Source organism: Tinamus guttatus, unplaced genomic scaffold (genome assembly GCF_059628265.1).
Source record: "Tinamus guttatus ecotype Peru unplaced genomic scaffold, ASM5962826v1 Tinamus_guttatus_pri_ptg000459l, whole genome shotgun sequence".
NCBI classification, from domain to species: Eukaryota; Metazoa; Chordata; class Aves; order Tinamiformes; family Tinamidae; genus Tinamus; species Tinamus guttatus.
This window is the reverse complement of record NW_028288993.1, coordinates 4,183,071-4,206,346: the sequence shown is the minus strand read 5'-3', so window position 1 is coordinate 4,206,346 and position 23,276 is coordinate 4,183,071. Positions and strand designations below refer to the sequence as shown.

Sequence of the window (23,276 nt, the reverse complement as noted above, 5' to 3'; positions counted from 1 at the left end):
CCAGGCTGTGGCCAGTCTCAGCTTTTCTCATGAATAAAGAGACCAAGAGCATCCACAGTGCTGATGCCTTTTCCCCTGCCCGTTCAGGAGGAAGGCTGGAGGCTGTGGGGCCCCGTGGGCTCCTTGGGCTGGAGGCCGGAGCTCGCGGACGGCCCGCGAGGGCAACATGGCGCCCGGCGAGCTGCGGAGCCACGCGGGGCTCCTGCGCCAGCCCGGCCGCTCCCGCCCGCCCTGCCGGGAAAGCCGGGCGAGAGGCGGGGTGACAACCCGCCCACCACAGAGCCTTTTCCTTGCTTTTGGCTTCCGTTTTATTGCCAGCTCACCAGCGGAGCAGAGCAGAGCCCTTCACGCTCACAAGCGCTTCAATACAGGCCCGGCCAAGGGTCCCCGCAGAGCGCGCAGCCCCGCACTGCCCAGCTGCCTCCGTGCTCCTGCCTCAGGCCCTCCAGAGCTGCCTCATTCCTCCCCAAGCTGCTCTCTGCCCTCCAGTCCCCAGCGGGATCAGGACATCAGGTCTGTGTGTGGCACCGTTCCTGCCCGCTGCAGCGGCACTTCTGAGGCCTCAGCAGCTTCTGCTTTCTTGCTCTCTACAAGCAGGGCCTGGTGGGTCCCTCACTTGCTCCTTGGGCAAAGCCTGCAAAGCGGTAGAGAGAGCAGAACAGAGGTGTTAGCTGTGACGCCAGAGGCAGCGAGCAGCTCTCTGAGGGGCAGGAGAGCAGCATGGGGGCCAGGCAGTGGGACCTACCCTCTCCCCGGCTCCTGGCCCGGTTCCAGGGGCAGAGGGGCTCCGGCACGAAGGGCCGGCATGGGGCCGGGCGGCTACACGAAGAGCAGGGAGCGCGGGGGGCAGGCGCAGGGCTCCCGCAGCTCCTCCCGCACCCACGCGCCCTGGCAGCCGGTCACGGCGGCCGCCGTCCAGAACGTCCTGCGAGGGCGGCAGCGCGGGCGCCGCTGGAGCCGGGACGGGGCGAGAGCCGCCGAGCCGCCCGCGCTGCCGGCACCTACCTGAGGCCGGGCAGCCCGTCGCCGCTGCAGCGCGGGGCGCCCGCCGCCGGCGCCCCGGCACTCCACGCACACGCGCTGCTCCCGCCGCAGCCGGCTGCTCCAGACGCTCCGGCGGCACGCGGCTCCCACCGCCTTCAGGCGGAAATACCCGCAGGAGCTGCAGGAGCCGGCAGTGAGGGGGGGTATCCTGTGACCCCCCGGCACTCATTGCATCCTTCCATCCCATCCCACCTACCTCAACGCTCCATCTCCGGGCCGCACATCCCCCTGGGACCCTTTGAAGGAGTCGGGCAGGATCTTGGCCACGTCTGTTTGAGAAGCAGCATCCAGATGAGGAGGTGACCCGGGTAGCAGGGCCGCGGCCAGCGGCGCAGACACCCGCCGCGCACCACGTTACCTTTGGCCGTGCGGCAGAGCAGCTGGTCCCCCAGGCAGCCGCGGCGCTGCTTGAGGTCGGGGCAGGGCTGCCCGCCGTGCCGCGGCGGGACAGCGACGTGGCGCCCGCGGGCCTGGCTGCCCACGCCGCACGCGGAGCTGCAGCCGCTCCAGGGCCCCCAGGGCCCCACCACGCAGTCCAGCGCTGCGGCCCTGCCGCAGGGAGGGAGGAAGAGCCTGAGTGTCAGCAGCAACGCCGCGCATTTTCTCTTACTTTTCTCTCTTTCATACCCTGGCACACACAGCCTTTTGGCCCAGGGTTATGAACAAGGAACAGCACCTCCAGGAGACCCTGGGAGGTCCGGGACCACCCTAGGGACCAGCCACATGCCAGTGCACAGCTAGACGGAGCAAGTGCCTGTGGAGCCCTTATTGGAGTCTCACCGGGGACGGCGCCGCGCTGGGGGAGTCCAGGGCACGGCTGCCCCCAGGGCTGCTGCTGAAGCAACACGTTTCAGTCACTGTGTCCAGCCTCACGCATCCGTGTACGGCTGCCGGGGTCAGCCTGGGAGCGGCGATCTGGGAGCCAGCTAATCTCTATGGGATTAGGGAAGGCTGACGGGCACCATTTCGCTGGGATGGCGGCAGCCGCAGGGGCGCCCATCCCCTTGCTCCTGCCCTGGGCCACGGCGCATGGAGCAGGAGAAGCCAGCGCGGTTTGGGCCTGACGCTGCCCTGCAGGGTGGGCTTCGCCCCTGATGCTGAGAACACCCTCCGGGGTCCCTTATTGCACAGAGATTTGTTAAAAAAAAAAAATGAACAGTCAGGATGCTGCTCTGCACGCCCTGGACAGACCCGCAGGGCCATCTCCCTCGCCCCACAACCGGCTGCTGCGGAGCAGGAAACTGCAGCGCGCAGGAAAAGGCTGCTCTTGCTCTGCTCCGCAGGGCCGCGAGCTCAGCGCCTGCCCCGGTCTCCATCCCCTTCATCACCTGGAATCGGGGAGCCGCCCGCCCCGCCCCGCCGTGGCAGCACTCACCGGCCTGGCGGCAGGCCGCCCGCTGGTCCGCGCAGCAGTCGCGCGTCCTCTCGCAGTACGTGTCGCAGTAGCAGCGGGACCCCCCGCCGCCCGGCGCCCAGCACTCGTTGTTCCTGCCGGGGCAGCAGCGGCGCCCGCATCCCGGCCCGGCCCCGGCGACGCAGGCGGTGGCCACCAGCCACCCCGCGCAGAGCAGCCGCCACCGCAGCCCGGCCACCGGCATCCCGCTGCCCCCCGGACCCGGCCTGATCCCTGTCCTGACACAGCAAAGGGCTGCATGGGAGGGACAGGGATGGACGGGGCGGGACAGGCGGTGACCGGCATCGCAGAGTCTCTGCTGGGCACCAGGTTTTAACATGAGTTAAAAGCCCTGTGTGGGACTCGTGCACAATTGCAACGAGCAGGAAGAGCGACTGGTTCGTGCAGCCTCATGGCAGGGAAAAGAACCTTTTTTTTTTTTTTTAAATGAGCCAATAATCCATGTTGCCCAGACCCTGGTTACATGCCGGATGGCAACACGTGGTGCCAAGCCCAGCACAACCTCCAGTTCCCTCTCGCAGCCGGGTAAGCCAAGGCGTGTGGAGCCAGCAGCTCCCTGGGGGCTGCACAGCCTGCGAGGGAGAGCAGGCGGCACCAGCCTGCTGCGGGTGGCGGGACAGGCCCGCGCCACCTCCAACCTCAACCACGCTGCGGACGCAGGGCAGAACGCGGCCGCTGGTGCATGGGGACACAGCCTGCCCGCCCTCGGCCCCAGCCGTTCCCCTGGGCTTCCTCCCGGGCAGGGGGTTTAGTGCAGAGGTGGCCGATCGGGGCTGCCCAGAGGGTAGGACAGGCCGGAGGAGGACGCTGTCCACAGCCAGCGCAGCTTCTGAAGCTGGACTGAGTTTATTCAAGTTGCAAATGTAAAACAGAATAAAAAAAAAATCACAATCTTCACTGGCTTCCAAGCAGAAGCCCAAAAGTAAATCAACTCCCAGGCTTTGCCGCCCTCTTCACCCTCCCCAGCACTAGTGTTAAGGCTGCATTTGTTACTGACAACACAGGAAAGAAACAGAAGATCCAGCCCCGGTCCTGCTCCCGGCACCTTCTCCTCCTCCCATGGGAAGTTTTGGCACGAACGTGGAACGGGGGCCAGCCCGGGGCACCGGGAGGGCTCTGGCCCCTCCGACCACAGTGCAAGTGTTAGAGGTCAGCGTAAGGCTCCATAAGCTACTGGCAGCGCCCGGCACGGCGCTCCGCCGGCACAGCACGTGGGAAGGGGGCGGCAGGAATGTGCAGAAGGAGCAGCGGGGGCAGGAGGGGGCCCGGGGTGCCCCGGGGCCCGAGTGTGAGATGCAGCGGTGCCTCCTGCCCGTGTCTGTGGTGCAAGTGTAAACATGAGGCGCTGCGGGGGCCCAGCCAGCACCACCAACCCACCCCTCGGGAAGGGAAAGCAGGGAGGGCCCCGGGCAGGTTTGGGCAGGGTCTGGTCAACAGCCCAAGGGGCCGAGACGCTCCAGGCTGCGGCAGAGCAGGGCCTGGTGGGGAGAGCCCAGGCCCTGTGGGCAGCTGCACCCCAAGGTGCTGGGGAAGGAGGCGCTACCCGGGGCTGCCACAACCATCCCATGGGGCTCGCAAGCCCCCCAGGGCCTGGAGGTGCTGGAAGGCCAAGCGCTTCTCCCGGGAGCCCTCAGGGGCTGCAAAGCCCCTGCAGGGACAAGGTGCCCCCAGAGAGCTGACGGGGGGCTCTCCAGCCACGCTGATGACACGGGTCCCGGCGCAGCGCGGAGCTCTGCTCAAGGGTGAACCTCGCTGCGAGCGCCGCGCTGGCCGGGACTGCGGGCTGGGGGAGCTGCCCTCGGAGGCTGCTGCGGCCAAGGGCAGGAAGCATCAGCTTGTCCAGGGCTGACGCTTCCCTCGGGGGCGGGAAGTGGCTCGGTGCAGTGCTCGCAGACACCTCCTCCCTTCCCGCTCATTTCATCCCACAACTAATAATTTAAACCGCTGCACAACTCCTTCCTATAAATAGAGATCATCGGGTTTGGGAGGGGAGGGCTGGAGGGGCCGGGGGGCTTTCCCAGCCTGCATCCATGCGCCGGGGGGCTTGGAGCCGCGGCGGCGCCCGGGCAGGTCCGTGCGGCTCCGCCGGGGTCGGCCGTCATTCTCCACCTGCGGCCTCGCGCCGGCGGAGGCGGCGCGGCCGCCCGGGCCCGCCCCGGCCTCAGTCGGTTTTCCACACCTTGTTGAGGAACTTGACCACCTCGTCGTAGATGACGAAGACGATGGCCACGTCGAGGCAGACGCGGCCCAGGCGAGGCACCGTGCCCTTGTAGAACCTGCCGGGGAGACCATGAACCATGAGCCTCGTGTCCCCGGTGCTCACCCACGCACTCCCCATGCCTGGGGCTGCCCCACTCCTCTGCCCTCCAGCCTGGGCCCTGGCTGTGAACACTTACGCCAAGGGCCCTTCATGTTTCATGATCTGGTAGGCACAGTCCCAGGTGCTTTTGTACTTGTGCGCTTCGAGCCCCTGTGAGAGAAGGAAGAAGAGTCAGAGATTTGGAGCCAGGAAGGGCCCAGAATGGATTTGGGGAGACACACAGGGAGCAGGAGGGAACTGATCCTGTCCACCGTTTTGGGACACCAATCCCAGCAGTGATGCATTCTGTGTCCTCTGCCAAAGGAAGAGCCACTGCCATTTGGTCTAAACCAGTTCAGAGCTCCATGGGCCCGAAAGGACAGAGTCCACTGCTGCAAGACGCAGGGCCCTTCCCCAGGCTTTCATCTCTCCATTACACTTCCCGAATTCAGGTGCTGGAGCAGTAAATTGGCAGCAGGTTCAGAGAGGGGTTGCTCAGAGTGCAGCCCTCAAGAGCTGGCAGGATCGGTCACAGCCCCAGAAAAAGCACTTTGGGGCTCAAACCTCTCCCTTCTCCTGCATCGCCCAGCTGAATACCCTGCAGGAGACGGAAAGCAGGAGGCGACGGGGCTTCCACAACCACAGTGCCGTACCTGCATCCTAGTTTTCACCACGTCCAAGGGGGTGTTGCCAAAGACACTTGCAGCTCCTGCAAGGGCTCCAAAGACCCCTGTGACAAAGGGGTTGATGACCTTGTTGGGATCATCCCCTGAAAAAAGAGGAGAGGGGTAAGGAGAAGTGTAAGGCAAGAAGCGAAGGGCTGAGCAGTAGCACAAGAGGACACAAATAGCACAGCAGAAACAATTGGAGCCCAAGCAGCAAGTCCCGAGTTTTGCTGGCTCAAGGACAGGGCAGTGCTGTGCAGTGAGCAGGAGTCCCAGGCTGTCTAGAGAGACAGGAAGGTGCAAGGGAGCCCCAGGAGAGCAGTCACTGGTTGCTGGAGACCACAAGACACTCGCAGAGGGAGCAGTGCAAGCAGCAACCCCGGGCAGCAGAGCAGGGAGAGGGAGCTGAGCAGCATTGGGTGGTAGCAGCCCTGGAGAGCCAAGAAAGCTGGTGGTGCCAGGGCCCCATGCAGCATTTGGGGGGCACAGGAGGGTGATGCTCCAGCCGGGAGCCCCAGCACCAGCCCAGCTTGGCCCCACAAGCTGGGGACACCCCTTCCCCTGGCCTTTATCTGCCTCCCCTTCACAAAAGACCAAGAGGAGAAGATGCTTTGGTGGAAACTCCAACCGCGTTCCCAGCGGTTCTGCTCAGGTTTCTGGTGGGCACAGCCAGGGTGGCCTGGGCAGGCAGGGCTGGGGAGACAGAGGCTCAGTACCTTTGTACCAGTTCTTGAGGGACGTCATGACGAAGAAACGAATAGCCTGGTTGGAACCTTGCTTGAGCACGGTGGCAGTTAGGCCCTGGTAGGTCCCCTTCAGCCCTGCAGCAAAGGAGAGCGTCAGAGGGGAGCTCCAGCCTTGAGCCCATCGTGACCCCAGGTGCCCCACTCTGATGGGGTCCCAATGTGGCACCACCACGTCCTCGGATGGACACGAAACCTCCCCGTCAGCCTCCCTGTGCTGCCAGGCTACACTCACACCTGGGTTGGAGCAGGGACAGCCTCATGTCGCAGGACTGCCCCTGAGGAGGTGGCTCCCAGCCCAGTGGCCAGGGAGCGGGTCCCAGCCCATGACCCTGCTCCCACCCCACAGCTCAGGGGCACCCACGGACCCAGCTCCCCAGGGACTCACCCTGTTCCCGGACGATCTCCCTCACGCCGTGGAAGAAGCCGCGGTATTTCGGCTGAGGGGAGCACTGGTCGTGGATGAACTTCACCTGCAGGGAGACAAGACGTTGGTCCCAGCGAAGGGGAGAGGAGAAGCGTCTCTGCTCTAAAGAGGCCACCTCCCACCTCTGGCTTTGCTCTGAAGACAGTTTTGAAGCCAGTGAAACCTGCAGGACTGGAAACAGAGGCCAATGAGATCACATCTGTGTGTGAAGCAGGAACAGGGGCACGGGAGGCAAGGGACAGCCCTGCCAGGCCAAGCAGATCCATATCTCCCCTCGTGTTCCCAGGGATCCACCACGTGGGGGCACCCGAACCCAGCAGACCCCCAGCTCCACCTCACTGCGGATCCAGCCAAGCCCCAGGCTGGTTTCTCCAGGCAGGGGGGTGGGAGAAATGCCAGAGCAGCACCCACGTGCTCCATCCCGACACGGGACCCCTCCAGTTCCCCAGCCAAGGGGACTGGTGAGTGACAAGGAGCCCCCTTGGACCAGGGCAGCTGCTCTCGCTCCTACCTTCACGGTCTCCATGGGACACACGACCACCACAGCCTCGGCCACGCCGGCGCCCAGCCCGCACACAAGGCCCCGCGTGCTGTCCAGCTTGCCCTGCTCGTCTCTCATCTGGTTGCTGAGGAACTCGAACATGCCGAACCTGCGGAGGAGGAGGCCGTGCCAACCCCGCGGGCGCCTGGGCTGCCGATGTGCCCAGTGCTGCCTGCAGGCAGCCCCAGCGCCCCGGCTCGCGGGGTTGCTGCCAGGACCCGGCGGCCACGTGTTAGTGCAGGGGACAGCGGGGCTGCCCTTGCCAGGTCCAGCAACTGCCCATCCTGACTCAGTGCCACGTGAGAGGACAAGCAGGGATCCGCAGACACTCATGCGCCACTGCCCAGAAAAAACCCCTCACGTCGTGACGGGGCTGAGGAAGGCCTGGAATGACTCGCTTGCCTATGAGGTGGCCACAAGTGCTACCACAGGAGCCAGGGCTTCCTATGGACACTGCATCGAAAAGCAAGGAGCAAGGGCCAAACCTGCCCCCTCTCAGCAGGCCTGAAACCACTGGTGACCACTGCTTGGCACCCCTCTGCTCCCCAGAGCTCCCTGCTGCCGCAGCACTGAACGCAGTGTGTTGGGCACGGATCCTGCTCCACGGCCCCACGCAGGACGTGGTCCTGGCAAAGCTGACACAGCCACAGTCCCCCCAGGCTGTTGATGACGTCCCCGGCAGCCTCGCGTGGGGGACACCTACCTCACGGCGGCCTTGGGGATGGAGCCGTACACCAGCGAGCTGAGCCCCCGGTACAGCCCGCGGACACCATGGTCACGGACCGTCTGCTTCACGCAGTCGCCTGGGACAGAGCACATGAGCAGAGGTGACACCAACGCGTGAGCTCTGTGCACGCGCTCGCCCCTCGCCTCAGGGGGCCACGAGCCCCACGGAGAGGCCCAGGAAGCGAGACCTTGGTGCCCATGGCCCCGCCAAGACACCCCCGGGCTGCGCAGCCCACGACGCCCAGGCTCTGCACTCACCGATGCCCTTGTAGCGGGGAGGATTTGCTTTCTCATCCAGCTGCAGCTGCGTCTTCACATACTCGGTGGGGAATGTAATGCAGATCTCGATGCCTCCCGCGAGGCCGCCTGGAAGAGAGCGTGGGGGATACACGGGGTCACGGCTGCGCCCTGCAGCCCAGGCACAGCTCGGACAGGCAGACTGCAGCTCTCTGCCTCCCGGGAAGGGGCAGGTTTCCATGAGCAGGGAGCAAACGAGCCTTTTGCTTTGGAAACTGCTCCTTTAGCTGCTTCCGTGCATCCCGTCGAGGCCCCATGCTCCGCTCTGCCACAGGGAGTGGATGGATGAGGGGTTGGAAAAGGCAAGATGCAGGAAATGCAGCAGCAATTTCCGAGTCCCTTGGAAAGGTGTCTCTGCCTCCCTTGGAGCCCCAGCAGCAAGGAGCCCATGCGGGGAATTACAGACGGGACAATGAGGAACGGCACTTCAACGCCTGCGAGGGCCACGCACACACCTTCCACCCCCAAATCCTGTTCCTACCACAACGCCCGTCGCTCACCCCACATTCGGCAGCACTTGCCCCACACCCAAGCGCAGCAGGACCACGACCACACGGCCCCGCTGCAGCCCAGTGTGGGGGCCGCTGCCCCAGCAGGAGCCCATCTGCAGAGCCTCCGCTTCGCAATTACCATCAGCCCCATCCTGCGCCTGCAGGAGCTGGCATGCACGCAGCGAGGCTCCCTGATTGCATCCGCGCAGCGCGGCCGGCCCCGGAGCAGCGGCGGCAGCTCGGGGCCGCTGAGCTCTGCCCGCTGCGTCCTCGGCAGCAGATTTAACACCGTCTCGGCTGGCGCCTGGCGGTACCACTTCCCCAAGGCACGACTCCCACTGGAAGTGTTGTGGATCAGAGGAGGAAAAGGGCAATAAAAGGAGCTCTTTATAATGGCCTTTGCACTGGGAGAAAAAAGCACGTGAAGTGTTTGCTGTGGATGAGCCGCTGCCCAGCACTCCGTCTTCCTCCCCGCACTCCTCATCCACTCCCGCCCGACCATGGCCCAGGTCAGGACCTCCCCTCTCCGGGTCTCGCTCCAGCCGTGGGGACAGGGCAGCCCCTGCTCCTGCCAGGAGCTACCACGGAGCAAAACCAGGCGCGGGCGGAAGCCGCGGGAGGCCGGGCCTCCCTCCAGCCGCTCTGCGGCGCCCTGTGCTCCACGGCCCGGAGGTGACGCAGCCAGGCTCATCCTGGCCCGCGCGCTGCTATCAGCGGGCCCTGCGCCCGCAGAGGGCGTTCCTGAAAGCGCAGCCCCAGCTCCTGCACCAGGGGACTAAAGAGTGAAGTTTCTTCCATGGTGTTTCCCCTTTGGAACCAGCACCAGCCCTCCAAGCTTGTGAGAAGGACCCAGGGCCTCTCGAGGGCCAGCTCACAGGTGGACACGGGAGATGCTCTCCAGGTACCGGCTGCTCTCCCCTGCTCCACAAGCCCCCCAGCAGGCAGCCACACTGCAGCACTACTTTGTCCGGATCCCAGCAAGACCTCCAGTTTGTGCCTTTGAGGAGAAACATCCTGCACTCGCGCCCTCGCTGGCCAGGACTCACCTCAGTGCAGCCCCATCCTGCTCCTTCCCCAAACACGAGAGCCAGGACACCGGTCCCTGCGCAGGACAGGGTGGCACGGGGGCCTCCTGCCGCCCTTCCCAGCCCCGTGGGCAGAGAGGTGCCCGAGGGCAGCGGCAGTGCCAGCGCCCCCAGCCTTGCTTGGCCGCAGCGGTGCGAGGGGAAGGCGCGATGGGCGCTGTGGGAGCAGCGGCCTGGCCGGCTGCCATCGCCTCCTCCGCAGCCGCGGCGCTACCTGCCCCGCTGGGTGCCCACGCGATGGCGCCAGCGCTGCCAGGGCCCCCAACGCCTCCCTGGCGCTGCAGATTTCCAGCTGTGAACACTCGGGGGGCCATAAATCATCTGTTCCCCCTCCTGCCACTGCTCCTGCCTCCCCTGTCATCCTGACACTGAAGGGCAGCCACAGGGCCGTGCTCCAGCAGATGCCCAGGCTGCCGCTTTGAGCCCTTTCCCAGTGTGTTTCCTGCACCTCCTACGCTCCCCTCATGGCCACCAGTTCAACACAGGGGTGATTTGTGCGGTTGCCACTGCCCAGATTCTGGTCCCGCTATGTGTGCCAGCACAGGGGCTGCATCCCTTGGGGCAGAGGGAGCTGTTCTGCTCCTGCCCACGGAGGGATCCCGGCACCTGGGGCTGGGAAACAGCCTGGGCAGATGCTTCATCCCCCAGAGTCTGTGGTTTGCACCAGAACTCGGGATCTGGAGCAGGGTGCGTTTTGGCACTGGCTGCAGTGCCGAGGTCCAGGCTGCTGCTCCTCACCTCTCTCCTGTTTGGCACCGCCTGCAGCCAAACATTGGGAAAACATCTGAAACGCAAACAGAAGCTCAGGGAAAAACAGCACCTGGGGTCAAAGCAGGTCCACGGAACGGCAGAGGCACCATGGAGAGGGGGATGCTGCCCATGGCCCTGCCCTGCAGCTCCAGCACGTCATCCCAGGGACCACATGGAATAAGGACAGGTGTCCGGTGGCAGGGATGCTCTGTAGCCCCTCCTGTGGCTGCTTGGAAGCAGCAGGGCAAAGATCCCACAGCTGCTTGTGCATAACCAAATCACGGGGCAGGCGAGCAGGGGGCTCTGGGGAAATGCAGCCCCGGGGGAGCGGAGCGGAGCAGAGCGCGGCTCCGCGGGGAGACGCAGGGCCGGCTCCCTCCCTGCTCCCAACGTGTTGCAGTGGGACCAGGCCCCGGATCCCACAGGAAGGGACCAAGCAGGGACTTGAGAGGCACCCGTGACTGTGGGCAACTTGCTCCTGTCTCCTCCTCTCCCCGCAGACACAGGGCGGCAGAGGCCACCCCCCACCCAGCCCCTTCCTCCCTGGAACAGGGCTGATCAAAGCACCCTCTCCCTCTGCCGTTTAATGTCAAGAAAACCTACTCCTATGCAAATAAATTGCTCCACTCCCTCCAAGGCGGGCGAGCTGTGGCTCCTTGCATAGTGGTTCCCTAGCCCGGAGAGCAACCTGTTTACCCGGACTTTAACCGGCAGCTTTAGCTCTTGCAACACTGCCGAGTCAGCATGAGCAGCCAGCACGGAGCGCTTAGGAGGTGAAAGAGCACGAGAGACAGCGAAGGCACAAGCTGGAGCCGGAGCCAAGGCTGGCGGCGCGCAGAGCCAGGACGTCCTTCAGCAAAGGTCACGCTCCCTGGTGCTGCTGGCCTTGGGAGGGGACACGGATCTTCCCCAGATGGCTCCAGCAAAGCGGCCACAGACCTGTCCCCCGCGCGCAGGGAGCCCGTCAGCACCACGGCTGCACCCGGGTACGCCAGCCCGGGCACAGGCAGTGGGAACGGGAGAGCAGGGAAAAATGAGAGTTTGAGAGACAACAACCGCCTTTGTTTTCACTGAAGAGGTTTCAGCCCCGTTGGGGGCCGGCCCGGAGTTCTGCGGGAAAACGGCGCAGCTCTTAACGCCGCTCCGGAGGGCTGGCAGGACAGGGACAGCATGAGGGCAGCGGCCCAGTGACCCCTGTGCCCTGCAGAGGTGCCCAGTCCTGCCGGGCACCTTCCCTGCTCCCAGTGGAGCAGCCACCATCCTGGGGCTCTCAGGGAAAGTGGGGCCTGGAGCTAGTTCAGCATCTCTGTCTCAAGAGCCGGATCCCAGGCAGACACACAAGCACCTGATTTCCATTCAAAACGCTCCTCTGAAGTTCAGGTTTCACAGGATCCTCTCATCAGGCCCACAGGATTACACGGAAGGGGCAGGAGGCAGAGCTCCGATCGCAGCGGGGGCAGGAAGGCAGCGCTGACCCGCACCTGAACCGCCCCTCACGCGGGCGCTGGGCTCCAGGTCAGCCTCTCAGCTCTCCTCGTCCCCTCTCCCTGCTGCAGGATGACTTGGCCCTCTCTAGGGCCCACCTGCACTGGTCCCACTGCGCTTGGGCCATCATCACTTAGCGTAATTAAGCTAAAGAGGACTAATTAATTAAGCAAAGCAGCAGAGAAATCGAAACCTTTCTCCAGCAGTGAAACTGGTTTAACAGGCTTCCCCCATCCCTGCCTCCTTGCCATGGTCGTTGTGGATGAGGGAAGGAGCCCTGGCCCGGCGCCTGGGACACTTCTGCCCCAGGGAGATCCCTTTGGCACCTTTGGCACTGGTGCCACTCGGATCGCTCCTGGGCCGCCCTGCCAATGCACCCCATGAACTGAGCAGTGTCCTGGCTTTCCCTTTCCATCTTTCACTTGGAGGAAACCGCCACGGAAAGAGCCCTGGAAAGGCATGGAGGATGGGAAGGCTGCAGTCACAACAGAGGTGCTGCCCTGGAAGCCTGCACTGCTGTTAGGAGGAGAGTTAAAGACAAGCACCCTGCACCAGGCCCCCTCTACTCAGAAAACACCCACGTGCAGCCCAGGAGACATCGGGCCCTGCCACGCGGCCCATGGGGCCTGGGGCAAGGCCAGCAGGGAGCACGGGGTTCATCGGTAAATACCTACGTGGCCACGTTTGTCACAACAACGCGCTGCGCCCAGGCTGGCCAGCCCGACAGCCCCTCGGGGATGCACTGAACTACAAACACCAAACGTGCCTCTGTACCGGGGCTGCTGCGGGTAAACAGCCCTGTGCAAACAGCGCTGCGATAATACTGTGGACCAGGATGGAGAAATTTGTCCCTAATCTTACTGGAACTGTCCTGTTTCAACAGGCTGTTCTTCCACAACTCCTCCACTCACCATTATTTTCCAGGTACAGCTCAAGTACAGGGGCTCCCAGCACAACCTGTCCCTGCAGGAGGTACCAACCAGCCTCCTCCTCCCTGCATGCCAAGCTCCATGGCTCTCTGCAGGTGGAGGATGGTGAAAACACCTTAAAAACAGCTAAAAATACCCTGGCTAATTCACAGCACCAAACGCCAGGTGCTCTGATCTTTTGCTTCAGAGCACTTCATTGGTCATCTGAAGCAAAACATCTGAGGACTTTGACTTGGCTCAGAGACATCAGTGGGTACCGACCTGGGGGGAATGACAGCTGGGGCCAAACGGTTCAAGGCACTGGAGCACAGAGAGATAGAGAGGGAGCAAAACCCATCTCCTGCTGACAGGAGGTGGCCCCGAGGCCACGGCGGGGCCGGCAGAGCAGGGATTGGCCTTGGCACCGCTGTGCACGGCCGCTGCAGCATCCCTGTGCTGTCAGCGCGCCGCGCTCGTCACCCCGAGGAAGATGGACAGCTCTTCCTGATCGTGTGCGTCAGCCAAGACAAAACGGTACCCTGTGGAATGCCAAGCAGGGCAGACATCTGCATATCTCATAAACACACGTTTCAAGGCTTGGTGAGTCCCAGCTCACCCAGAATCAGTTCAGACCAAAGAAGCTGAGCAGCTCAATGCAGTCTTGGGCTTTGACAGAGTCCTTCCCTGCCAAGTCTCCAAGGTCTCTGATGACTGCCTGAGGAGGCACCTTCAGCAACTGGATCACCAGGGGAATCCTCAGCCCAGCAGGATGCACAAAGGACCACCAGAGCCAGCAAGATCAGTTCCCTCCACCCTCACAGATCCTCCCCATGGGCCTCAGAAGGAAATGCTGCATTGGCCCCACTACCTGGCCCCTGAAATTTAGTGCTGCAGCATGTGTGTGGGAAACATCTGCTCTTCAATGAGCCCCAGACATCCACGTGCATCTCTACAGCAGAAGGAACCAGTGCACACACAGGACCTGTGGCCATCCCCAACCTCCCTTGCTCCTCCCCAGGTGGCCCTGGCAGCCGGGGTGACTTGGCACACTTGAGAAAGGGGCAATTGGGAAAGGAGCAAAGATCTGTGGGGAGCAAGTCGCTGCTTCCAGACCCAGCTCTTGAGTTACCTGTTGTGTAGAAACAAGGTTTCCTAACAAAGATATATCAAGAGATTAGCACAGAAGAAGAGTTCAAATTACTGCTTTCTCTCCCAGCTGGCCCCAGGCTGCCCGCTGAAGGGATGTGCTGGAGGCCCAGGGTGACAGCCCTTCTCACTCCTGCCAGTGCTTGTGGAGGCACCATGAACGGCACTGCCGCTCCCAGCGGCGCTCAGCACATCTGGCAAACATTAGAGCAACAGCCGCAACCGCTCCTAGCTCCTTCCAAATCGGGAGCTGCGTAGGAAGCGCCCAGGAGCGCCGTGTCCCCGGCCAGGGCAGGTTGCGCGTGGGCAGGAAGGGCCTTGGCGCAGCAGCCCATGGCCGGGGGGGCTCAGCGGTGCCGGGCGCGAGCAGTGCCCAAGCCTCAAGGCTGGCTAAAAGCAGAGCAAGGCTGTGCTTAAGCCTGGGCAGGGCAGGCAAAGCCTCTCATCAGGCAGCCTCCGCTAACCCGGCACGCACTCCCCGCCAGGAGGGCCGGGGCATTTGCTTCCTGCACCCAGTCCTGGAGCCGCCACGCTGGGCTGAGCAGTCCTCCGAGAGCTACCCTGACCTAAACGCATTGCGGGGCCTGAGAACCGAGGCAGGAGACCTCCGGGGAAGGTAAAGACATAGCCATTATTCATGGCAGCATAAAGCCGGTCTTTGTGCTTGCAAGTCAGCTCTTTAACCCAGCCTAACCCCATGAAGGTTATGCTGAACCTTCGTGTCCGACTACTGTGCTGTTCCTGATCCAGTACAGGATCCCAAACCAGCTTCAGGGTATCAGCTCAGTGCTGGGGCCTCCCTCTCAGGGAGAACCCCTGGGGTAAAACAAGAGTCCGACGCCACCAGGCGCTTCCCTGCTCCGAGGGGGAGAGCCGAGGTGTCCCAGAGCGCAGCACGTCTGATGCCGAGCGCAGACAGCGCTGCCCGTGCAGCGCCAGGACGGGCGCTGGGCTCGGCTGCGCTTGCCAGCAGCGCTCGCAGCGGAGGCGCCACGAGCTGAACCGCTGCCCTGGCGCACGATGCCAAGCCCCAGGCTGGACAAATACAAACCCATCTGCAAATTACTTTCGACTTTTCCTTCGCCTCTCACGACAACTGGAGGAGGGTTGCTCCTAGCAGCAAGGGCTCCACTCGACCTCTGTGGGAATGCTGAACCCGCTCTCGGCTGGCAGCGCACACCCAACCGTGGCAAAACAGCGGCTGGGGATTTAACTCCCCTGGTACAACATGGACCGGGCAGCTTGAACACGGCAGAGTGGGATTAGCCCACTCGGACACCTCCAGCTCTCCAGACACAGACTTTAGAGCACAGGCACCTGATTGCGGACAGGGCATCGCCTGAGAACCCCCAAGAACATCAGCAAACACCTTCAAGCGAGCAGGACATCCACAAACTGCAGTTTCCTCCAGACCAGGGTGGCTGGCATGGCACGGGCTGGGATGCAGGGAGTTAACCCCAGCTCTCTCCCACTTGGGTGGCTCTTTAATACAATTAGATGGCACAGAGGCTTGCCCGGGACTTCTGCCATTAACCAATTAGGCTGATTTGCTGCAGACGAGGAGAGGACCAGCATCTCAATAGGGTCCTTCTTCCCCACCGCAGCCTCGCGCGGCCCCACAAGGGCTCCTCCAAGCGCGGCCACACGCTGCTCCACGCGGCTCCCGGTGGAGCCTGCGGCCACCACGTCCCATTGCCCCCACCGGGCCCCCTCCGAGTCCCCCACGGCGGGTCACGGTCAGCCCCGGTGCTGCAGCCTCGTCCCCCACGAGCCAACGTGCAACCCGCAGCTGCCGGTGCCCGGGAGGCGCCGCGCGGGCGCTGCCAGCGTCTCCCGGTGCAGGCGGGGAGCTGGAGGGGACCGGGGGGGTGTGACAGGGAGCAAGTCCCGCCTTGCCGCCCGCGTGGATCCCCCCCACGGGGAAGGCGCAGCCCGGACGGGTCCCGGCGCGCTCGGCGGTGCCGGGGGAACAAAGGGAGCGGCGGGGCGCGGGGCAGCGGGACACAAAGGCGGGGCGCGGGGCACCGGGAGCGGCGCCGCCCCCCCGCCCCTTCCCCGCGGCCCTCACCTGCCAGGATGGCCTTGCCGGGGTGCGTGAGCTTGGCCTTGCCGGCGGGCGCGGCGGCGGCGAGGCGGCGCGGCGGGCCGAGCGGGGCGGCCATGGCCGCGGGCTGCGCGGGGCTGCGCGGCGGCGGCGGCGGCGTCGCCCTCGCGGCTTCTTCAGGGCCGCGCCCGCCGCGTCACGGCGTCGCGCGGGGGCGGGGCGAGCCGCGGGACACGCCCCCTCGCGGGGGGCACGCCCCCTGCTCGGGCAGCCGCGCCCGGAAATTGGGCTCCAACCGCCCCAAAAAATAGAGAAAACGGGAACCCGAGAGGAAAAACACAACAACAAGTGAACAAAGAAAATGACTCCGCTTGTGCCCATTTATGCCTGACACGTTCCAAAAACTGGGGTTTCGCGCTCCCAAGGAAACTCCTGGAAAGGGGGTTGAACCCCTGTTCCGCGACCCAAGCTCCTCTTCACCTCACTGCCTTTTCCAGCCCGCTCCGCAGCTTATCTGCGGCTCCCAGCAGCCGCTGCCGAGGCGGAAGGGCCACAAGCACCAGAAGGAACAGACATCCACGGTCCTATCCACGGAGGCAGGGCAGCCAGGCACTGAGCTGGTAACACTAGTTGGATGGCCATAAAATAAATCCTTTTAGAGATGGCAAACAAATGGGAATGCCTGCAGATTTCTGGTTAACACCCACATCCCCTCACTAACTCATCTTTCCATGCAGTTATCGCAGTATGTTCACACCTACTAGAAAACCGGGTAACTACTGCTGCTGCGTATCAACGATTACCTCCCTGGCCAGCACTACAGGTCCTGAATCGCCAGGTCAGCCAGACCTGCGCCTGGTCTCATCCCGGTCCACGGACACACTTCAGCACGTGCTGAGCTCTCACCAGTCCCAATGGGATAAACAGGGGTGCTTGCTTTGCTGAACAGGGAACGGATTATACGTATTTAATCACAGGGCAGATTACAAACCGCAGCTTGACCTCCGAAAAGCTGCTAACAGTATTTGTCAGCAGAAAGACTGGAGGAGAGGACCATCCAAGGAGGATAAGCAACCTCTGAAATACTAGAGGTTGCAAAAGTGTGTTTTAAATCCCGTAAGTGACTTATATTTAAGTAAAGATTTGATCAGGCTTGAAAGGTCAAGAGCATCTTTAAGGGACACGGTGGTCAAGCCATAAAAGGGCTATTACTGTTATGGCCAGGTTATCAAGTCTTGTATCAGAGTGTTCTGGGTTCAGGAATTTTCATGGAAACATCTGACAACCTGAGCCCATTTCCACTGCCGATGGCTGGCACTTGTCCCTGCTGCCACAGAAACAGATACAAAATTTTAAATACCAAGTCAAGGGCTGTTGTAGCCTGCACCCCTCGTGTCATCCCTCCAGGGCCAGCAATCAGGGGATTAAAAACAACCACTCAGGATGAAAGCAACCAGAAGGAAAACTTGCCCTTTGCAGCTTTCACAGGGGATCCTTTTTCAAAAGGAACACAAACACTGATTGCTGACAGAGCTCTAATGATCCTTGAAAGCACATAGACACTAATGACACCTGATGAGGTCCAACTCATTTGCTCTCCTGCCTTTATTATGAGCACCATTTGCATGCACCCTGCAGCACACCCCAGGTTCCTGAACCATCCTAAGAAGCCAATGCAGGACAGATAACTTCATATCATATATCCTTGAATCAATAACAACCTCTCCATTTCACTGGAAAAACAGCTCCACTGATACCAGAATTGGCCAAGAAGCATTTTTTAAGACATCAACTGTTACAAACTTTTCTTATTATGCCACACAGCTTGGAGTAAGGATAAGGGATAAAGGAAACTTATTTCCTCTCAGATTTCTCAGCAGAACAAATGGTTCCTTTACGCGCAAGAGACTGGTTTCAAGGGAGAAGATCAAATTTCAGATTTCCAAGCCAGTGCTCCACCAGCTTCAGGCGCGAGCAGCAGGAGACACCAAGACTACAGAAAGATGATGCTTCCTTGAAGCAACTTGCAGGATTCCTACTTGAGTAAGCATGCAGAAAGGGCTCCTGTTGATACTCAAGAGTATTCACCAAGATCACCAACACTGAGTCTCTAAAGCTCTAACTCTGCCCCTGCAGATCAAAACTCCCCACGGCCTCCAAGGTTTCTAATAAGAGCCCAAAAGGAGCCTGGTTGCATTAACACCTTGAGGGCCCCTGGCACAACTCAAACGATAACTGAAAACCACGCACTACAGACAGCATTCACTGCATTTAGAGCAAGGTCATGTTTTCTGCACTGTGTAATACATTACTAAAAGAAAATATTCGACTTGACAAGCCCGGTTAGCAATTTACCATATGAGGCCATTTCCTCACTCCCTACCTCTGAAAAGAGGAAGCCTCATCCCAAAGGAAAGCTGTCTGAGACTTAGTAACCACCCCAACCTCGCCTGAACTTACTGCTAACTTCTTAGCTGGATAACCAGCACTTTGGAAATTTGTGCCTGGATAATACTGCAGACTTGAAGAAGAAAAAAAAAAAAAAAAACGTATCGGGTGACATATTTTTTCCTTTTGTAACCATTAGTGTGGGGAGGGAGGGAAAAAGGGAGCGTAGAAAAAGAAAAATAGCTTTTGAGATTAAGAGACTGGTTAAAGACTTTAAAGTCTTCATAAAAACAGCAGACAAGGCAAAAAAAAAATCTCAAGTTAAAGCCACATAGAAGAACATGTGACTGAAAAACTCTGATTTTGACTCAACTTTTAAATTTAAAAATAAAGAATAAAAAGACTTACCCTTCACTGACTGTATTTCAGATTATGATTTTAATGCTTAAAAGTTGACAATATTAGTGCAATTTTTTGATACTTTCCAGAAAGGCCTAAAGGGCTCTAGGAGCAGAGACCTAAATTGACACATACCTATGCTAAGACTTTTGCAGCATTTTGCTAGTAGAGCATGAGTCAGGATCTGCCATGACCCTGGAAAGATGCCCACAGAATCCAAGCAGCACTGAAAAAACAAAACCACTACAACAGCAACCAAGTCTTTGAAGGCTGTGTGTTTCCTGAAAGTTATAAAAGAATAAAAAGACTCACAAATCTGTTAAGATGGACCACTGCACCCTAGAGGTGCTAAAGCAAGTACCAATTCCCTCTGTGTATTGCAACTCACATACACCAATGCGACCAATTCTATGTTCCATAACATCTTACCACAAATTCAAGCTGCTCCCATTCCACTTGTGGAAATAGGTGAGATTGAAACACCCTCGGGATATTCTGCAAAAGGCACTCAAACTAGAAACAGAAGTGATACAAAGTATGCACAAGGGAACAACAAGAACCCAGAAATACAGGAATGAATTCTACAGATAAGCAGCATGCTCCATCTCAAGGCAGTACACACACCATCTATGCAGCTTGTTATGAGAACCTGGTACATGGAGTGCTATATGTCCCAAAATTCAAGTTTTCTAGCCTCTCAAAAGTTTTTTTTTTTATTTTTTATTTTTAACCAGCACAAATTGGACCCACTATCATGCTATTCTAATCACGGTTTCTCGGTTCTAGCCTGCCAATCAAAATGGTACATGCCAGAGCATAAACATTAACTAGGCGGCGGTTTAACAAATGGCTTTACCCAAGTATAGACGAGTCTGTACTTTGCCACATGTCATACACTTGTTTAACTCAGGGGATATCAGATAATGAATTATTCACTTGTGTGTTTAAAGTTCAAGAAACATAGGAAAATTTTTTTATGCTTCCAAATAATTGTTACTGGCTTTGCTGGGGTGGGGGGGGGGGGGAGGAGAGAGTTGTTTCCTACTTTTTTTGCAACCTTAAAAAGGGATCCATGTCATGCTAAGTGTCAGCTTTCAGTGGTGTCACCAATTAAAAAAAGCAGCTATTGCATCATAATTAAGTGTTGGACCTTTGGGTTGTGTCTTTTGCCCATTTCACCCCCATAATTAGTACCATTAAGTTTTAAATGAGGTTTTCTGCAAGACCAATCTAATGTAAACTTTGAAAAGCTGCATGGGCACTTCATAGCTTTATAACATATAACTTTCTAAAATGAATCAAGTCTTCCACTTAACCTTAAAGAGGGGTTATTTCCTGCTGAGAGTGACTTAACTGAGAATCAGATAGTTAAGTACTCCATCATGCAAGAGTTTGTTCAAGAAATATGTTTCTGGATGCATTTTAGAATGCAAGTAGATCATCATAGAATCATAGAATTCAATGCAAGTAGATCATCAAATTTACAAAAGCCACTACACTTAGCAAGGGCCTAAGATACCACTACTAAACTAAGCCTTGCTTTGAGAACTCCATTATGTTCTTGTAATTAAAATTCTAGACTGAAGCTACTAAGGATTCTCAAATGTGCTCAATTTTGTACTAGTCATAAGAATTCTAGTACTTAATCAAGCAGCTTACTGTATTCTATTTTCAGCCTGTGGTTGTGGCTATAAAGTCACAGTGAGCAAAAGGAAAAAAGCTTCCCACAGCCATCCCACAAACTAATCCTACAACTGGTTTTCAGCTCCAGCTGCCAAATTCCTGTTGACACATAAAGATCTGTTTGCAAACCATAAGCAGCAGCGATTTATCTGGTTAATTCCTGCTCTGGGAGCAAGTCTGCACAGAGTATAAGGTTTGCTTGCCCTTATTAGCTGCTCAGTAGTCCAAGCTGAGCCACTGAATGTTGATGGGTACAAAGCCAAGGTTAATGGATTTTACCAACACCAAGCGAACCCTGGTTTGTACTAGGAAGCTGGATATGGCACCTCTTAGTCACTGGCCTATATGACAGAAATGCCAATATACTCATTAAAATTGTGCCAAGGCATGGTCTGCTCTTACTGACTTCATACCTTGTTTCCACTGATGGACATAGTAAGATATTGTGCCCTGTTAAAAGAAAATTCAGTATTGAAAGTGTAACTTACCACAACTGCTGCTATATTAACATTTTTATTGGGGAAAACTGCAAAGACTGAAGCACATCCCCCAGCACAACACTGAGCATGCACTCTGCAGTTGTGCGAGTGAAGTCATGCGCAGAGATTACGCTGCAGGAAGGAGTTACACAAACAAGCTGTGCTAATGTGTCCAGAGAAGAGACTGCAACTCCTGTTTAAATTAGTTGCCAAGCAGCCCATGCTAGGTGCCTTGGACAAGTGTCCCTGTTCCTGCCCGGCACCCTTAGTTGTCACAGTAAGAAAGCTGGTGCTACTAGAGGTATTGTATTACTACTGATGAGTCCCCACGCCCAAGATATTAAGACTAGAATCACACAGTGGATACTGCAGTTTTACATTTATAGTTGGACTTTTATAATATTCATGATTAGCACAAGATTCATAACCATAAATTATACATTGTTATCTAAGTACATAAAATGTTAATGATACATGTATTGAAGAGTGGCACAAAGTAATAGTACATCCCTGTTGGCATTCTCAAGGAGGTGGGCGGTGGACGCGCTATTGATACTACTGCAGCGTAGCAGCGTGCAGTGACTCAGCCTTGCTAGGTCAGGTCAGATGGTGCTGACTGCCCACCAGAAAGGGTCAGAACATGGTGTGGCAGAAAGCCATTGCCAGAATCAGTTAAAGGTGCAAATAAAAAGTCCGGATTATGGCCCTTCCTACTGCTTCAGTATTTTAGCAAGTCCCCCCTCCCCAACCCTGACACTGTGCTCTTGCATCTCTAGTATTTGGCAGCCCACTCCAGTGTTCCAATGTTCTCCACTCCATTGCACACTCCAATGTTCTCTTGCCACACAGCTGAGATATCCTTTAGTACCATTTAATGTCAACAAGTAACATGCTCTCCTCTTGTTAAACAAAAAGGATCTGGGAAATGTTTGCTCTCTGGTATGAGATTTATTTTCTTTAATCTCAGATCTACTCCAGAAAATATAGAACAGACTCCACCTGAACCCCAACAGCATCGTCCAGAAAAGGAAACTTTCCCAATATGCCTCTAAATATCCAGAGCACAAATATTAGAAAGCCCATTTTCTTTTGCACATACGACTGCAAACAAAATGGGGTTGTCAGATGTACACAAGCTTTCAACAATTCACCGTTAAGGAGATGCTTCACTGAATTGTCGATTTCCCTGCTACTTCTGTAGCTTCAGCTAAAGCTTTAACAACTTGGTGCCAGGCATTTTTTTTTTTCCCAGCTGCTTTCAACAGGCTTTGCAAAAGAAAAAAAAGGAGGGAAAAAAAAAAAAAAAAAACACACTCTTCCCCCTGGCCTCAAGCAGTTATTGCTGTATGAGTTAGTGAAATAGTGCCTTAACTTCAGACAAGAGTCTCACAATGTCATTAACAAAAGCTGCCTTTCAGAGGTTGAAATGTAACTGGACAATAATCAATAAATAACAGTAACAGGCATCCGTTGAAGTCTCCTCACTGAGCAGGGCAGCAAGTGTTCAGCCAACAGAGGGTCATCTGTGCCTTAGAACCATTGTACACTTCTTGGAGAAGTTAAAAAGGGACGGGAAGGAAGAGAACAGAGACAGCAAAGGTCTGTCAGAGAGCTAGTTACATATTGAAACCATAAACAGGCGGCTGGGTGAATCCCGGTGCTGTGTATCCATAGGGGAAGTTTGGCTGGGGAGGTACCGCGCTGGGGCCTGCTGTCAACATCAGCTGCTGACCTAGAAAAGCATGGGAAAGAGAAAGTTAGTTTAAGAACTCAGGCTTTCTTAACGCTAGCAGTACTATGGGACAGGATGAGCCTCTAGCTAAAACCAGCTACTGTGCAAGCATAGAACTAGCACATTACACTGTAATCTGACATGCACCACATGAAGTGGGCACCAAGGCCATCTGCTCTTGCCACCTGCAAACTAAGAAAGCAAGGCAGATTTCAGATGAGTAACCAACTCATTCTGAGGACATGATTAATGTGGCTTGTTTTGAAGAGACCATATTGAAAACCAAACAAACTGATATGTTTATATCATGCATAGTCAAAACTGACAAGTAAGGCAATTCAAGCTATTAGTCAAGTAAACACAAAAGTCTTGAACATAACTTTTGAAAGATTGGTCTTCATTGCTAGGAGCACACATGCCTCATGCATATGTTAAATTCAGGTTAACATTTACATTAGACAGTGAACCAGTCACATCCTTCCCTTACCAGCCACTTCTAGGTGCTTGTTAGCAGAATGTCTCTTCAGAAG

The 23,276-nt window shown here is 57.7% G+C and overlaps 2 protein-coding genes and 1 pseudogene across 2 annotated transcripts in view; all 3 read right to left on the bottom strand.

The window, feature by feature from the left end:
- Positions 1-819: 819 nt before the first annotated feature.
- LOC148593093 (somatomedin-B and thrombospondin type-1 domain-containing protein-like) lies at positions 820-2,642 on the bottom strand (annotated as a pseudogene).
- Positions 2,643-4,614: 1,972 nt separating this feature from the next.
- On the bottom strand, positions 4,615-16,183 carry SLC25A1 (solute carrier family 25 member 1). The gene is made up of 9 exons (XM_088532341.1): positions 16,090-16,183; positions 8,118-8,225; positions 7,837-7,936; positions 7,104-7,242; positions 6,554-6,638; positions 6,139-6,243; positions 5,411-5,526; positions 4,855-4,928; positions 4,615-4,734 (listed from the first exon to the last, which is right to left on the bottom strand). Exons 1-9 carry the CDS (start codon positions 16,181-16,183, stop codon positions 4,620-4,622), a joined length of 936 nt encoding a protein of 311 aa, XP_088388467.1. The 3' UTR covers positions 4,615-4,619.
- Positions 16,184-22,369: 6,186 nt separating this feature from the next.
- Positions 22,370-23,276, bottom strand: part of LOC104567410 (clathrin heavy chain 1-like) — a 32,327-nt gene continuing 31,420 nt past the window's right edge. The window contains exon 32 of the mRNA XM_088532339.1: positions 22,370-22,746. Coding sequence (XP_088388465.1) covers positions 22,631-22,746 — 116 coding nt within the window. The 3' untranslated portion in view covers positions 22,370-22,630. The remainder of the gene's footprint in view (positions 22,747-23,276) is intronic.

What these genes read in the sequence shown, in the direction of transcription:
- SLC25A1 (XM_088532341.1), bottom strand. Translation starts at nt 16,183, where the DNA reads ATGGCCGCCCCGCTCGGCCCGCCGCGCCGCCTCGCCGCCGCCGCGCCC. An exon ending in TGGTGAAAACTAGGATGCAG is followed by an intron (nt 4,929 to 5,410) that starts GTACGGCACTGT and finishes CTTCTCTCACAG; the next exon opens with GGGCTCGAAGCGCACAAGTA. An exon ending in AAACATGAAGGGCCCTTGGC is followed by an intron (nt 4,735 to 4,854) that starts GTAAGTGTTCAC and finishes TCTCCCCGGCAG; the next exon opens with GTTCTACAAGGGCACGGTGC.